General features: G+C 51.2%; 1 protein-coding gene across 5 annotated transcripts in view; it reads left to right on the top strand.

Annotated features, from left to right (window-relative positions):
• The first annotated feature begins 771 nt into the window (after nt 1–771).
• rgs3a (regulator of G protein signaling 3a) overlaps nt 772–13500 on the top strand; it is an 88630-nt gene continuing 75901 nt past the window's right edge. Inside the window, exons 1-6 of one of the 5 annotated variants that reach the window (XM_049020494.1) lie at nt 772–1120; nt 4977–5044; nt 11581–11662; nt 11883–11988; nt 12451–12811; nt 13334–13373. In XM_049020494.1, coding sequence (XP_048876451.1) covers nt 5030–5044; nt 11581–11662; nt 11883–11988; nt 12451–12811; nt 13334–13373 — 604 coding nt within the window. In that variant the 5' untranslated portion in view covers nt 772–1120; nt 4977–5029. The other 4 variants (XM_049020497.1, XM_049020493.1, XM_049020495.1 and 1 more) reach the window with 4 other exon arrangements.

The raw sequence follows: 13500 nt of genomic DNA, 5'->3' as shown, positions 1-13500 counted from the left end.
GAGAATAATCGGCAGCATCACTGGGATGGACTGGCATCCCGTTCAGGGTGATTCCCTGCTATGTGTCCAAGTGCAACCTGGGATAGGCTCCGGGCCTCCAATGACCCTGGGCATGATAAGCGCTTGTAAAGAGCGTGACAATACAATAAAACTAACCACATGCCTAATGCCCCCCCCCCCAAACATTTATTACTATATTGCTTTATTACCAAACAGGGAGAGAATCCATGTGCATGATCTTCAGGTTTATTTCAAGGTTTGTGGTCCAAAGGCAAGCAGGTCCAAATTGTGATCCAAATCCATGGTGCAACACGCCTGTGAGGAGCCGAGACAATGAATACAGGGGATGGTGTGCAGCTAAACTGGTTTGGGTGCAGTGTCTGTGATCAGAAGTTTGCCAGGTCAAATCCCAGGTTCGGTGGATGGATTTCACTGTCAGGCCCTTGAGCAAGGCCTGTAACACCAGTTACTCCAGGGACCGGCTTAGTCTTTCTGCTTTGTTAATTGTATGTTATTTTGGATAAAAAGCACCTGCAAAATAATAATAAGTGTAAAATGCTAGAGGAATGGCAAGACAGCAAACAGGAATGATATACAGAAAGCCAATCTTGAAACAAATACTCATTGTGTATGTGTGTGTGTGTGTATATATATATATATATAATGCTCAGTACCAAGGAGGGACCTGGAAACAGGTGCTTTAATTAGTGGTAATTGGTTAAGTTTGTGAGTTACAGGTGTGCCTAGTTTTCAGCGGAGGCTGGGTGTGGCTGGCTGGATGCATGGTGCTTTGCTCGGTGCAGGTGTGACAGTTGCTTTGGGTGTCTTTTTGGCCGGTGTTCCTGTGCTTCTTCTCTGCCGCCATCATTCTTGTGCTCTAGGGACTTTAAATATTAATATGCAGCTCTGAGCCGAAGCTCGGCGTCAGACACCGAGGGTGCTGGTGAGCGTGCTGATCCGGTGGCGTCCGGGACGAAGTGTTACGCGTGGGAATACAGCCATCACAGTCAAGAGTGTTTTGAGCTGACCGGTACCATTTTGTGGTCCGCGGTGGGAGGAACGAATTCGGCCCACAAACACACAACGTCTGACCTCGAGGTGCTCAGCTCCGGCACTAGCGGTGAGGCTCGCCGTTTTCGACGAGGAGCTCTCCTAAGCGTCTGGTGGGTGGGGCTGTTTGCTCTGAACTGGCATGCAGTTTGCACTATTTTCCGGGGGACTGGAGAACATTTGGAAATCTAATCCGAGTGCGGATTTGTGCGATGAAGCGAGTTTCGATCTTGCGGTAACAGGTGTGTGTTTGTTTCCAAATCGAGGGGAAATCCGACTGACATTACACAGTGGCTGCTTTAGTGAGCGTAGCACTTATTGGCCATTTGGAAATGTTTGACTGTGTCGATTTGCTCTGTATTTGTGTATAGTATTTTGTGGTTTCATATTTGGTTTCAATTCTCCCACACGTCAGTCATTTACACCTGTTCAGTGAATTGTTTAATAGTTCGGTTGTAGGGTGGGGTGCAGTTAACAACCCCAGGAAAGCTTGGGCGAACAAAACAACATGATGCCTAATCTTCTCGATGGACCTGAACTTTTCTGCCAATGATCCCTTTTCTGGGATGGACAGGGGTAGAACGGAAACAGGACAAAAGACCACCGGGGTATGCAAACGGAGAAGATGGGTCTCAGTGAGGAGAAAGGCTCTACAGTGGAACAAATCAACATTAAATAACTGCAGCCACCTGCACCCTAACCCACTTAACTGTCCCTCCTTCTCACAGAAGAGACATTTCCATTTATACATCTCCAAGGTGACTTACAGGTCAACACAAATAACGGCAGAATTAAACCGTGGAGAAAAGCCATCCGAAAAAAAGCACATCGTCAATGACTGCAGTGAGGATAACTGCGCTGCTAGTTCCATGGGATACTAAAATAGTACTTTATAATGACACAGTGTAAAATATAGAGGGCCAAAAAAGGCATCTACGACAGTTACAAGTACAGTTTAATGCATGTGCAATACATTTCCTCAGAGGTCAAACCATGCAAATGTAAATAATTCCATAAAAGAGGCAGTCACCCAAAGCTAATGACGTGTCCGCGCAAGAAACAGCAACCGCAGCCTCTTAATCGCATTTGAGATGCAGTCAGGAATTGAGCGATGAAGTTCAGTTTGAGGGGGATGAGTTCAGATTCTCTGCTTAAGTGTGTGTCCTATAGTCCGAAAACACTGGTATAAACTTTCCAGATCGGGGACTGTAATGAATCATAACAACCCTGAAGGGGAATAGGGCTCCACAAGGGGACCACACCTGTTTCAGGTGAGTCTTTTAGCTAAATTCTGGAATTTGAAACTTCGTAACTATAGTTATTTGGTCCCAGCTGTCTTGCCTGTTGGATTTTTAATCTTTAACTTTCTTGACAATTTATTTCTAGGAGTGTTTGGTCGATTGATGTATGTGTGTCTGGAAGTTGTGTGGTTTTGTTTTTATGTGATGAAGGAGTTTGAATTGCCCGTTTGAACTGTGAATGTGGTTGTAGCAGTACGTGTACGTTCTTGTGCATGGCGGGTGTGTGTGCTGCAGTGAGTGAGTAAGAGAGTGTAGGTGTGCGTGGGTGGCCGGGAGCAGTGAGGGCTGTCAGCTGTGTTTTTGCGATGCATTAGCCAGGACAGTTCGGTGCTCTACTTCACCGTAGGGGCTGTTGCTTCTGCAGACTCCAGTCCCTGTTCCAGGTGGGAAACTGAAGCACTTAAACGCACCGGTAGTATCCTGGGCACAGCCCACTGGGCACAAGCATGGTGGGGCATGCTCAGCTGCCTGAAAACTTTACCATGGTTGTGATAACCCTTCCTCACCCTGCCCTAGAGGTTGGTGAGGACCCAGACGGGCTGGATAGGCACTCAAATGGTGATGTGCAGTGCAGCAGATGCTGCAGGCCAGACAGGAAGCTCCCAGGGGCTGGAGCTACCCAGGCAGCCAAGCTCCGCCCTCCCCACAGCTACAGACAAAGGTGAACTCGAGGTCTCTAAGGATAACGGTGTACGTTGCTAACTGGGTAACAAGCCTGACTCTCTGTGACAGCCGAAAGCTCTGTCACACCCAGAGAACAGGGCCCGGTTGTCCTAAATGTGAGCCCGTTGAGGGACTCACCATGGAGAGAGGGGGCACCGCAGGACCCAGACTTGTGCAGTCAGCCCAGCTGTAACCGAATCTGATATTTCTTTGGCCTTTGTTTGCTTCTCCCTGCCTCCCGCCTCCTTCCCTTCTTTTTCACTTTGCTCTTCCCGAGCTGCTACTTTCAGCTCCGAGGTAATATCGTCTCCCTCCATCCCTTTGCATTAGTAGGCAATTTTTTTTTCTGGTATGACCATTACAGAAATGTAATCGCTTTAGTTTTTTCCCCTTCTGTTTAATCCCTGGGTGGATTTTTCTTTTGGCAGGTTACAGGCAGAGGTTGACATGATAAGAATGGACCCATGAGAGACGGGGTCAAAAGCGTCATGCTTTTACTTCTCTGATTGGTTCTCTGATCCTGCCCTGCAATGTGAGGTCACAGCAGACTTGTGCCATTTGGACCTGCCCCTTCAAGTCAGCTGTGCAGAGAGGATGCGGTTTACATGAGTTTCGTGTTCTTTCTGGATCCCCGAGGGAGACCGTTTTGGGCAGCGCAGTCTTCCTGCCACACCAATATCCCATTCGCGCAAGTGGGTGGAAACCGTTAAGCTATGCGGGGTAATTTAGACAAGTGTGCCCCAAAATTTGCGAGTGATGTTTCTTCATTCGCTGACTTTGATCGATATGCCTCGTCAGAGAGCCTGTAGGCCAACAACAAAGGAGAACACAGTTAACCGCGTAAGTGACACTGGCAGGAAACCGAATTATGGCGTCGCAGTGCTAATGAGATAATCGCTCAACGGCTGAGTTTCTGATTAGTGAAGAGATGAGGCAAAAAGGTGAAAAGCTGCAGTCTGTAGCAAGGTGAGTCCGATGCTTAGACTTTCTACCCCATCAAATGCAGCTCTTTGCTGGACAGCGGTGCCACTGAAGTCAACAGGATCCCAAGTCTGTCCCCCTCTGTGCTCATGTATTCTTATGAAGGGAGTCGAGTTTAAAGGGCAGGGGTGGGCGGTCCTCTGCCGTTGTCATGCCGATAGGTGCTCTTCCATAATCTGTCTTGATTTATGACTCCGTTAGAGGCCCTTCAGGCTGGCAGCCATGCCACTCGCAGGGGGGTAGCGATTACTTGATTAAGCCCCTGGCTTCTTAATTAAACTATAATTCTATAGAACAAGCGGGATGCTGTGCAGTCTCTCCCAGCGACCCCCCCCCCCCGCCTGCAAGAATGGGATGCCACGCTCGCGTTCCGGGTGTCGTGGATGCCTCAAAGTTAACGCGATTACGATGATATCAAAAGGGGCCCCCGAGCAATCATCGCTCCTTTTCGGGTGGGAGGGGTGCATGAAGAGCACAGGTGGGGGGTGTGCCGAGGAAGAGGAGGCAGACAGAATGTGCGAGAGCGGGGCCCGCGGCATTGTTTCCCCCGCTGAATGGCGCCTTTTATGAAGAGTGTTTAAAGGGACACCGAGTCACTATGGCAACCTTGCGGGAGCCCTCAGATGAGGGATAATGGAGCGAGAGGAGGTTCCCCCCTCTCGCCGAGTGCTCCTCCTTTGGCCGAGGCTCCTCAAAATCGCAGCCTGCCGCGGCGCCTTTCCCAGAGCGCTCTGCCTCTGGGACAAGCTGGACGTCAGCGTGGGCTGACGGAGACCCTCCTCTGTCATTCTTGCCTTGAAACCGGTCTTGCCACTGCAGCACGTGCGGACAAACTTCCCCAACGGCTCCCCTGCCAACCCCAAACTCCGTCGTCTACCCGGAGTTGTGCCCTCCCCCGCCCCATGCCCCCACACCTCGGATGGGAGGAGATGTTTTCCAAGGGTACCCTCGCAGCCTGTGACTCGTTTGTCTTTCTTCCAGAAGCGGCGACGCCAAACCATGCTGCTGCCTCGCAGGCCACAAGCCCCGAGAATATGCAATGCGTAACGGTGAGTATCCCCTCCCCATGCTGTGCGTGTGCTGTGCGTGTGCCTGCGGTCGTGGGCGTCTCGGCATTCCTGTACGTGTGCAATCGTGTTCCAGCGCCTGTGGGTTATGAGTGTGTGCCACAGGACCGCTGTGTGTGCGCAAGTCAGAGTCAGTGGGGTGAGCAGGCGATGCTGTGTGGATCCCCACGAGCCTCTCTCCGTGAATGTTTTGGACTTCTGTATCTGGGAGAGCTGCTGGGCACAGAACTGTGATCATTGGAACTGTTCTCCCGTCCCTGACCTCAGAATGATTTCTTGGGGGCAAGCAATGTTTAAAATTCCATAATCTGGGGTTACCTCGCTTCTCTGTGGTGGAGACGTCAGGGTGTCCTACCAGAGCAATCAGATATTTCTGTACTGCAAGACGGACCAGGAAAGGCAGACTATGAGGATCCTGCAGGACATGCATTCATTTGGTTCTCATAGACCAAAGTTGTAACTGTCCACCTGTAACTGGGGTCATTTTATTTTTGCTGTAAGGATATTGTACAGGTGGTTCCAGTATAACACCGGCTAATGAATATATAACTCAGTGTCCTGTTAACCTGACAGAGTGTGAAGTATGTCAGTTTGAACACCTGGGACGTTTTGTGCTCTGTAAGGTTTCTTGAATTAAGGACTTCCAAAACTTCCAAGTAATCCAAGCAGGGTTGTTAACAAGTAGTTGGACTAGAATGTTTCTCTGAGATATGACTGGGTAAGCTTCGGTCTTTAGTTGGACTGGGGCTGTTGGGTTTGGGAGATGCTGCATTAAAAGGCCGCTTTGGCTCTCCTCAACCTTCCTCCACTGGCCTCTGGTCTGCACAATTTGTACAGCCTGGTGGGAGTGGGGGTTTCAGGGTGGCGTGCGTGTTTATGATTGAAATTGATGCCACATGAGGGTTTTTGTTCAGTGGACTATTAAAGGCGACCGCTGAGGTGTGTTTGGGGGGGAAGCTAATTTTCCCAAAGCCCCGTCGATGTCTTCATTCTGTCTGGATGACAGAGCGTGACGGGCTGCTGTGCCGGCATCCAGCACTGGCACATGCCACCAAAAACGAGCCAAATACAGTCACTAGGGCCATCGTCACTGACGGCTGCTGATTGCTGGTGGCTTCGCACAGACAAGCATTGTCAGGGCTTCGTTTTAACTAGATTCTAGGCTGCAGAAATAGGCTTTAAAAGCTGATATGGATGCCCTTTGTCAGAGTGGGCCGTGTAGCTCATGTCAGAAGTTAGCAAGGCTGCTAACTTGAGTTAGCATGCTGCTACTGTCATTCATAAAATCACGTCTTGAAACAAGATTATTGCATTAATTTATCCACCATTTTAATCGAGCTTCTCCTGTGGACTAGCCTCTGGGTTGGATACATTTTCATTTGACGGGTGGTTCTGAGTGCTGGAAATGACAGAGGAAATATGCAGCAAATGCTGCTCTTTCCAAAGTCTGTGGTCAATTGTCTTGTCTCTTGGCGGCTCTGGTTTCCCATTCGGTTCAGGTGAGAATGCGCTGATCTCCATGTGGCACTGTCCCGTCAGAGAGACGGGTGTGATAGTAACGGCTTTACGTTAATACTCTGTATGGGAACTTGCAGACCTCCTGCCTCATAAGCATAAAAAATATGAATAAAACCAGATAAATTGCTGCACTGATCCTGGCAGAGGTCTGTTAAAAGCCTGGCGCTCGACTGCTGTGACAGGGACTAACTGCAGTCGCCTCTGTCTTCTCTCCAATCCCGTTTTGATTCTGCAGGCTGCCAGAAAACAGGCATTATTGCGTTTTTCCGTATCGGGTTTCGCCAAGTCTCGTTCTCTGACACCGCTCGGCTCTGATGGGACTCCTGTGATGTTTTTGTTTTATCCCTGCCCCCCCCCCCCCCCCCCCCCACCACCACCACCCCATTCTCACTTCCTCCGGCTGTTTCCGTGTGCTGCGTATCTGAGCTGAGCCCGGAGGAACATTTCCATAACAAGCTCTTTACCGGAGACGGCCTTCCTCAGTGGGAACACAGAGGCGTTTGGTCTGAGAGAGGCGGCTCTGGAGGCGGGATGGTGGGGGGGGGGGGGGGGGGGGGGTAGCTAGCAGTGATGCGTCTGCTCAATGCGCCCCTGCGAGCGGGATAATGGGAGTGTAGCGAGATACCGACAATTTCGCTGGGAGAGGCAGAGTATCTCCCACCTCGGTTCAGGAAGTGCATTGGCTTATCGGTTGGTCCACCGGTGGGGGGAGAAGGTGGCGGGCGTAAGGGTGGGTCGGCGGGTCGACCCGCGGACCTTTGTCTGTTCCATGGATCCGATCGCCGCCGTCTCGGTTGTGGGCAGTGGCTCTGTCTGTTACGGGAGAGGATTATTTATAGCTTCTCCAGGGCTCTCAGATGGCTTCTAGGGGCTTCAGTGCAGAAGCGTTTTGCTATTCTTTTTTATTGTGGTGTTTCTCTTCTTTCTGGGGACAGTGATTAATTTTCCACCTAATTACTAACAAGAAAAATCGCAGCGTGACCCTCAGTCATCCTCAGGGGGGAGGGTGCACAGTTAAGTTACTAATCCTCAACATTGAATTTGGGGGGGGAGGGGGGGGACAAGATAAAAGAAGAGGAGGAGATTGGAAATGGGGCAGTAGTGCCTGCTGAAAGGTGAGTTAGGTGCACACAGTCGGGGGCATGGCGAGCTGAGCGAGGGGAAGGAGAGGAACTAGGGGAATGTTTGGGCAGGGAATGACTGCTGCGCTTGGAATCAGGCACGTGTGATTAAGGTGCTCCCAGAAAGGACAGAAACAGATTACCAGTTTCACCTGGTAGAAAACGGTTGTGGATTGGGAGAAAGGGTGTGAAATGGGCGTGACTTCCAAGGAGGGATTGAAAAGAGGTGTGGCTTCAGAGGATGGTGTGAGAAGGGGTGTGGCTTCAGAGGATGGTGTGAGAAGGAGTGTGGCTTCAGAGGATGGTCTGACAAGGGGTGTGGCTTTGAAAGAGGGCTGTGGGTGGGGGGTGTGGTTTCAGAGGAGGGCTGTGAGAGTAGGTGTGGCTCCTGTTATCCTCACTCCCCCGTTGCCTGGCTGGGAGTCAGACACCTCTACCTCAAACGATGCTCCTGCCAGGAAGAGTTGAATGGGAGTTCTCGTCGTACTCAGAAACTCTGGGACTGGGACATTGCCTTCTGAATTCTACTTCCCAGGGCCAGTCATGTTAAACGTGCTTACACCCAGAAACGGGATTCCAACCCCAAAGATCTAAGTGCTCCGATTTATCCCCTTTAGTAAATCTGTGCTCTGCATTGTTTGTTGTGAGCATGGATTTAATACAAATGAGATCCGTTCCGCCTCAGCCGTTGTGGGCGGGACTTTCCGCAGCAGTGTGTTGACTCCAGTGCAGATGGCATTGACGAATGGGTTTTTTATTTCCCGATAAAACAGTTCAACACGGGTGTGACTCCTTGAAGGCCCGAGACAATTTGTCAGCAGATCACGCCGGCGTGATTATTAGCTAGAACAATCTCCAATACAGCCGAGAATGTATTAACCAAGAACCATGCTTCTGAGACGCCTCTGGAGGGAAAACCGACCCTGAAAATAGGCCTGCATTTGGGCTGACATGGTAAGGACTGCATGTGGTTGCCCAGTCAGCTCTGCACCATTCCAATACACCCCGCCCCCCCCCGAAAAAAATGCTGAGATGACAATAACAACTGGTGGTTTCCACTTTATTTGCGTAAACACAAAATTGTGAGGTGGGGGGTTGGGGGGGGGGGGGCTTTCCCTGTGGTCTGAGCTGGGAACCTACCCCTAGCTACCAAAACTGGAATAATAATTCTGAGATTCTGATCAGCTCAGAGCAAGCGTGCTGGCAGGGATGCAACAGGGAGATTATGCCTCGCCATCCCACAGACGTGCAAAACGAACGCTGACGCAACTCCTGTGGCTCATTACGGAATATTCCAGGCCCGTCCCAGGTTTGCAATGGTGCTTCCCAGACAGGGATTGGTGTCTGTGGCATTATGACGTTTCATAATCAGAAGCTGATGGGTTTGAATACCGTAAAGTGAGCGAACATTCTACCTTTTGCGGGCCTGTTGATCGGGAATTGCTGCGATCGGTGAATGTTTTTGAAGGAAATGCCGCTTTGTTATGGGAAAAAAATACTGTAACCCATAAGGAACAGAGTGGGTCTGGCTGAGCTGGCAGGAAAGCAAGGCTTGTGTAAGCGAGGCGAGTGTGCGACTGAAAGGATGAACCTCAGTGAGCTGAACGAAAGACGAGCTTTCTGGAACATTCTCCCTGCGCCCACGATGATCTGAGCCTTTGAAGATTACTGATACAGGATGAGAGGGCTGCCATAGTTCCTGTCTCTTTGGATGCCTGAAGACCTCACCCCCCCAGGCTTGTGAAAACTAGCCTGACTCATCTGAGAATCTATGAAGGCCAAAAGCGAATCACCTGAACCACCTGTGACGGCCAATCGGAAGATCTCTAAAGGTCAACTGTGCCATAAATCAAGGATCTGTGATGGCATCAGTTAGTCAATGCCAGTCTGTGACAGTTCCGCTCGGACAAGGAGATCTGCATGGTGGGGAGGAGTTTGGAAATGAGTGACTTTGGTAGGATTTTGGTGTTTAAAAACCTGAGTAAAGACAGCAGTTTTGGTTTCTGCAAAGGAGTCAGGCATGGAAACAAAGTGTTGGGTCTATAGATATTATTACATACTGTTTAATCACCTGATAGGTGATCTGAATGGCCAGAGTGGTTCCTTGCCCCAGTAGGTGATCTGATTAGCTGAAGAAGCATCGTGCCTCGATTGGTGATCTGATTAGCCGGATAGGTGTCCTGCCCTGATAGGTGATCTGAGTGACTAGAGAGGCATTGTGCCTTGATTGGTGAACTGATTGGCTGGAGAGGTGAGATTGGTGATCTGATTGGCCAAATAAGTGTCCAGCCCCGATTGGTGGTCTGAAAGGTCAGAGAGGTGTCGCACCTCATTTGGTGAACTGATTGGCTGAATTCGCCTGACTTCTCAGCCCTTATCCTGAGTGCAGCGTCGCAGGACTGATCCTTTGCTCTCACCCAGCCCACCCCAAAAGATCAGCACATCAGCTGGCTCTCACGCTCAGCGGGCATGCCGCTGCCCGCACCCCCCACTCCCACTCCCACCAAGGTGCCCCCCGCAGCTGCCTCGGTTTCCCAGGGCAGCGTCTTTTCTCCCATGCCGGCCGCCAACCGCGATGTGACCGTGGGGGCCCATCAGTGTCGCCTGGCAGCGGGTAGATTAAACAAGACCCCCCCCATCACTTGGTAAGGATAATGGAGGACTGAGGAGGGGAGAATTACAATAGATGGCTTGGGAAATTATTTAGCGCGATTTAACCGGAGTGAGCTCACCAGTGTCGCCGGGAGACCGCAAAGCCAACGCATTTTCCCCCTCGATTTTCATTATCATTTATGTGTTTGGCAGACTTATAAAGAGCAGCTTACAAGGGCTGCGTGGTGAGCTACAATGGAGACGGTCAACAGGAGAGCCGAGACTCAAAGTTCAGGCACAAAACGCAATATTTAAGCGAAACCGTGACGAATGGTGCGGTTTGTGCTGTGGGACTGACACATATTGGTTTTTCTTTTCAGGCGTACCGGCTTTTGCCTAGTGGATGGATTACGTCGTTAATGCTGCAGTTTAACCGGGCAGTCGCCCACCGCGCTGCCCAGCAGGACGTTCAGGCAGGTCAAACGGCGGTCAGCAGATGGGGGCAAGCGGGGGGGGGGGGGGGGCATGGCCAAGCTGGCACCGCATGGTGACAAGTTAGCCAATGGTGGATTTGTCTCCCACGCCCCCACCAGTGCCCGCTTCCATAAGCTCATTTGTCGTGCCTCGTAGTACCGCCCCCCACCCCTCGCCGGCCCCGCTTTTTTGAGTGGTACTAAGAAGGATCATGGGAAGGGGAGAACCGGCCTGGTATCGTTTGTCGAGTCACAGGAAGGGAGGAATTGTTCACAAGAGTCACAGAGCGGAGAAAAATAGCAGTCGGTCGGGATGATGAAAGGGCTGGAGGACACTGGATTTCACTGGACCCAGCTCTTTGTTCTGATTGGATGGAGGGGAAAAGACATTCTGTGGTGAGTCAGGTGACCATGGCTGGCCTAAATGTCTCCTGTGTCTCTGGGAGGGAAATCAGCGCTGCGGGGTTGCGGGGAGCGGCCACAAGGAGCCGAAGCGAGATGGACGGACTTTAGTGTGGCTAGCTTGAAGTGAGACACTTCCCCAGCAGGCTGGGTCCCATGTTCTTGGTAAAATGGGCCCTTGACTGCCTCTCTTGTTCCCACTCATTCTCCCCGGCAGCTGAATAATGCTGCTGACTGGACTGATGAATTATGGGTAAGGTTACCGTGATGGATCATGCTGCGAGGGTCTTGATGTTGTTGGATGCCGTGTGGCCAGATGGTTCTCGTCTGTGTGTGGCTGTGTGCGGGATTCCTCCACGTGCCGAGGGGTCAGCACTACACCAGGTGACCACGCTGCTGTCTGGCTTTCCAGGTGACCATACTCCGAGGAAAGGATGGCTACGGATTCACCATCTGCTCTGACTCCCCCGTGCGAGTCCAGGCTGTTGACCCAGGCAAGGCTCCGCTTCCTCGATATGTCTGCCGGTCTGTATGTGTGTTTGTGTATATTGGTGTACAGAATTCAACAAAGCAAAGTCTTGGTGGAGTCGCCAATTGTGTGAGTTACCCGAGAGTCAATGACAAAGGCGAAGCGAATGTAAGAGGGTGTGTGTGTTTTCATGGTGCCATGGGGTGGGTCAGCTGATATCTCTTGCCTGCGCCCCCCCCCCCCAGGCGGTCCGGCGGACCGGGCAGGGCTGCGCCAGCTGGACACGGTGCTGCAGCTGAACGGGCAGCAGGTGGAGCGGTGGAAATGCGTTGACCTGGCGCATGCCATCAGGTGCGTCGTCATGCCGATGAGGACCGCCCACCCTGGTCTATGAGGCTGACACGCGTCACATGGGCATCATTTCCTAAAGGCCATATTCATTCTCCACTGCCTGTATATTTAAGTATTTGTATGAAGCTTGAGCAACTTGCATATCTTTTCATCCATTCATTTATTTAATTTTATAGTATTCTTGAAAGGAACCTTCTATACGTCATAGACTTGTCTTGGTTATTCTCTTTATATTTTGACTGAGGGAATCGTGCAAGAATTCCAGTGTACTTGTACTTCTATTCCTCTGCAAAAGTCAAATAAAGTTTTCAATTCACTTTCAACTCAATTCACTTTCAATTCAATTCAATTCAATTCAGTTGAGTTTGGTTCAAAGCTTGCCCTGCTATTCAGGTTACCTGGTGTCCTTGCACCTCCTCGACTACTCAGATGTCATTGCCAGCCTCTCTCATGTCCCCACAGAAACAGCCACAGTGAAATCACGGTGGTGGTTTGGCGCACTGCGCTGGCGGCCAAGCCGGCCTTTGAAGGCCTCATCCATAGACCATCCTACAAGCCCTCGGGCCATGAGCCCTCCTTGCCCCCCACCCAAAGGTGGGACAAGACTCTGCCTGTGCCCCCACTCCCAGGCCAGCACCGGCAAAGCCGCCGCATGCCGGCAAATGGCACGGAGGGCAAGGGCGGCCTGTGGGGTTCCTGGCGGGAGCGGAGGAACGAGCCGGACGACAAGGGCAGGTCACAGACCCTGAAGGGTGCCCGAGTGACCTCGCCACCAGGGGACAAGAATTACATCATCCTGGCCCCCATCAACCCCGGGAGCCAGGTAACTTGCCAGAGCCTGGCTGAAGAAGGTCATCATGGAGTCGATGTCAGGGTGACAGGAGTTCCTGAAGCTGACTTAGGCTAAAACTGCAAGGGGCAACGCAGACAAAGGGCTCCTGTTGCTGTTTCAGGGGAGCATGCAGGAAGTGGAAATGGGGTTAGGTCTCAGGCAGGGTGGCAGAGAGGTATAGCTGGGCGAGTCTGGGTGTGTCTTCTAGGGAGTAAAAAAACACAGAAACTTCCATCTTATCTGATAAGTGATAAGACCACCTGATCTCACGAAGATGCAATGCATTGTGGGAAGCAAACGAAAGAATCTGGGTAATAATCCACTTTGTAACCTTGGGACCCCCCCACCCACCCCCATTGTTGCTGAGGCATTCAACAGTCCGATAGCTAACCCATGGCGAGCGTTCACTTTGTCACACGCCATGAGAGTTTTGAGTCTGAGCAGGTGAGGGGGGGGCTGATTGTGTCATTAACTGCCTCCTCCTCTCTCTTCCTGTGTCCATCCGTCTCTCAGATTCTGCGGCCTGTGTATCAGGACCGGATCAGCACATTGGGTGAGCGAGCCTTCAGTCCAGCACCTCTTCATCTGTCTGACAGCCCTTTCCAGAAATACCACCCTCCTGGTTTTTTTTTTTCCCTTTCGAGTTTCCATTTTAGTCCATAATCATCCTCGCTGTCTGT

This window comes from Brienomyrus brachyistius, chromosome 7, assembly GCF_023856365.1.
Source record: "Brienomyrus brachyistius isolate T26 chromosome 7, BBRACH_0.4, whole genome shotgun sequence".
Lineage (NCBI taxonomy): Eukaryota > Metazoa > Chordata > Actinopteri > Osteoglossiformes > Mormyridae > Brienomyrus > Brienomyrus brachyistius.
This window is presented reverse-complemented; position numbering and strand designations above follow the sequence as displayed.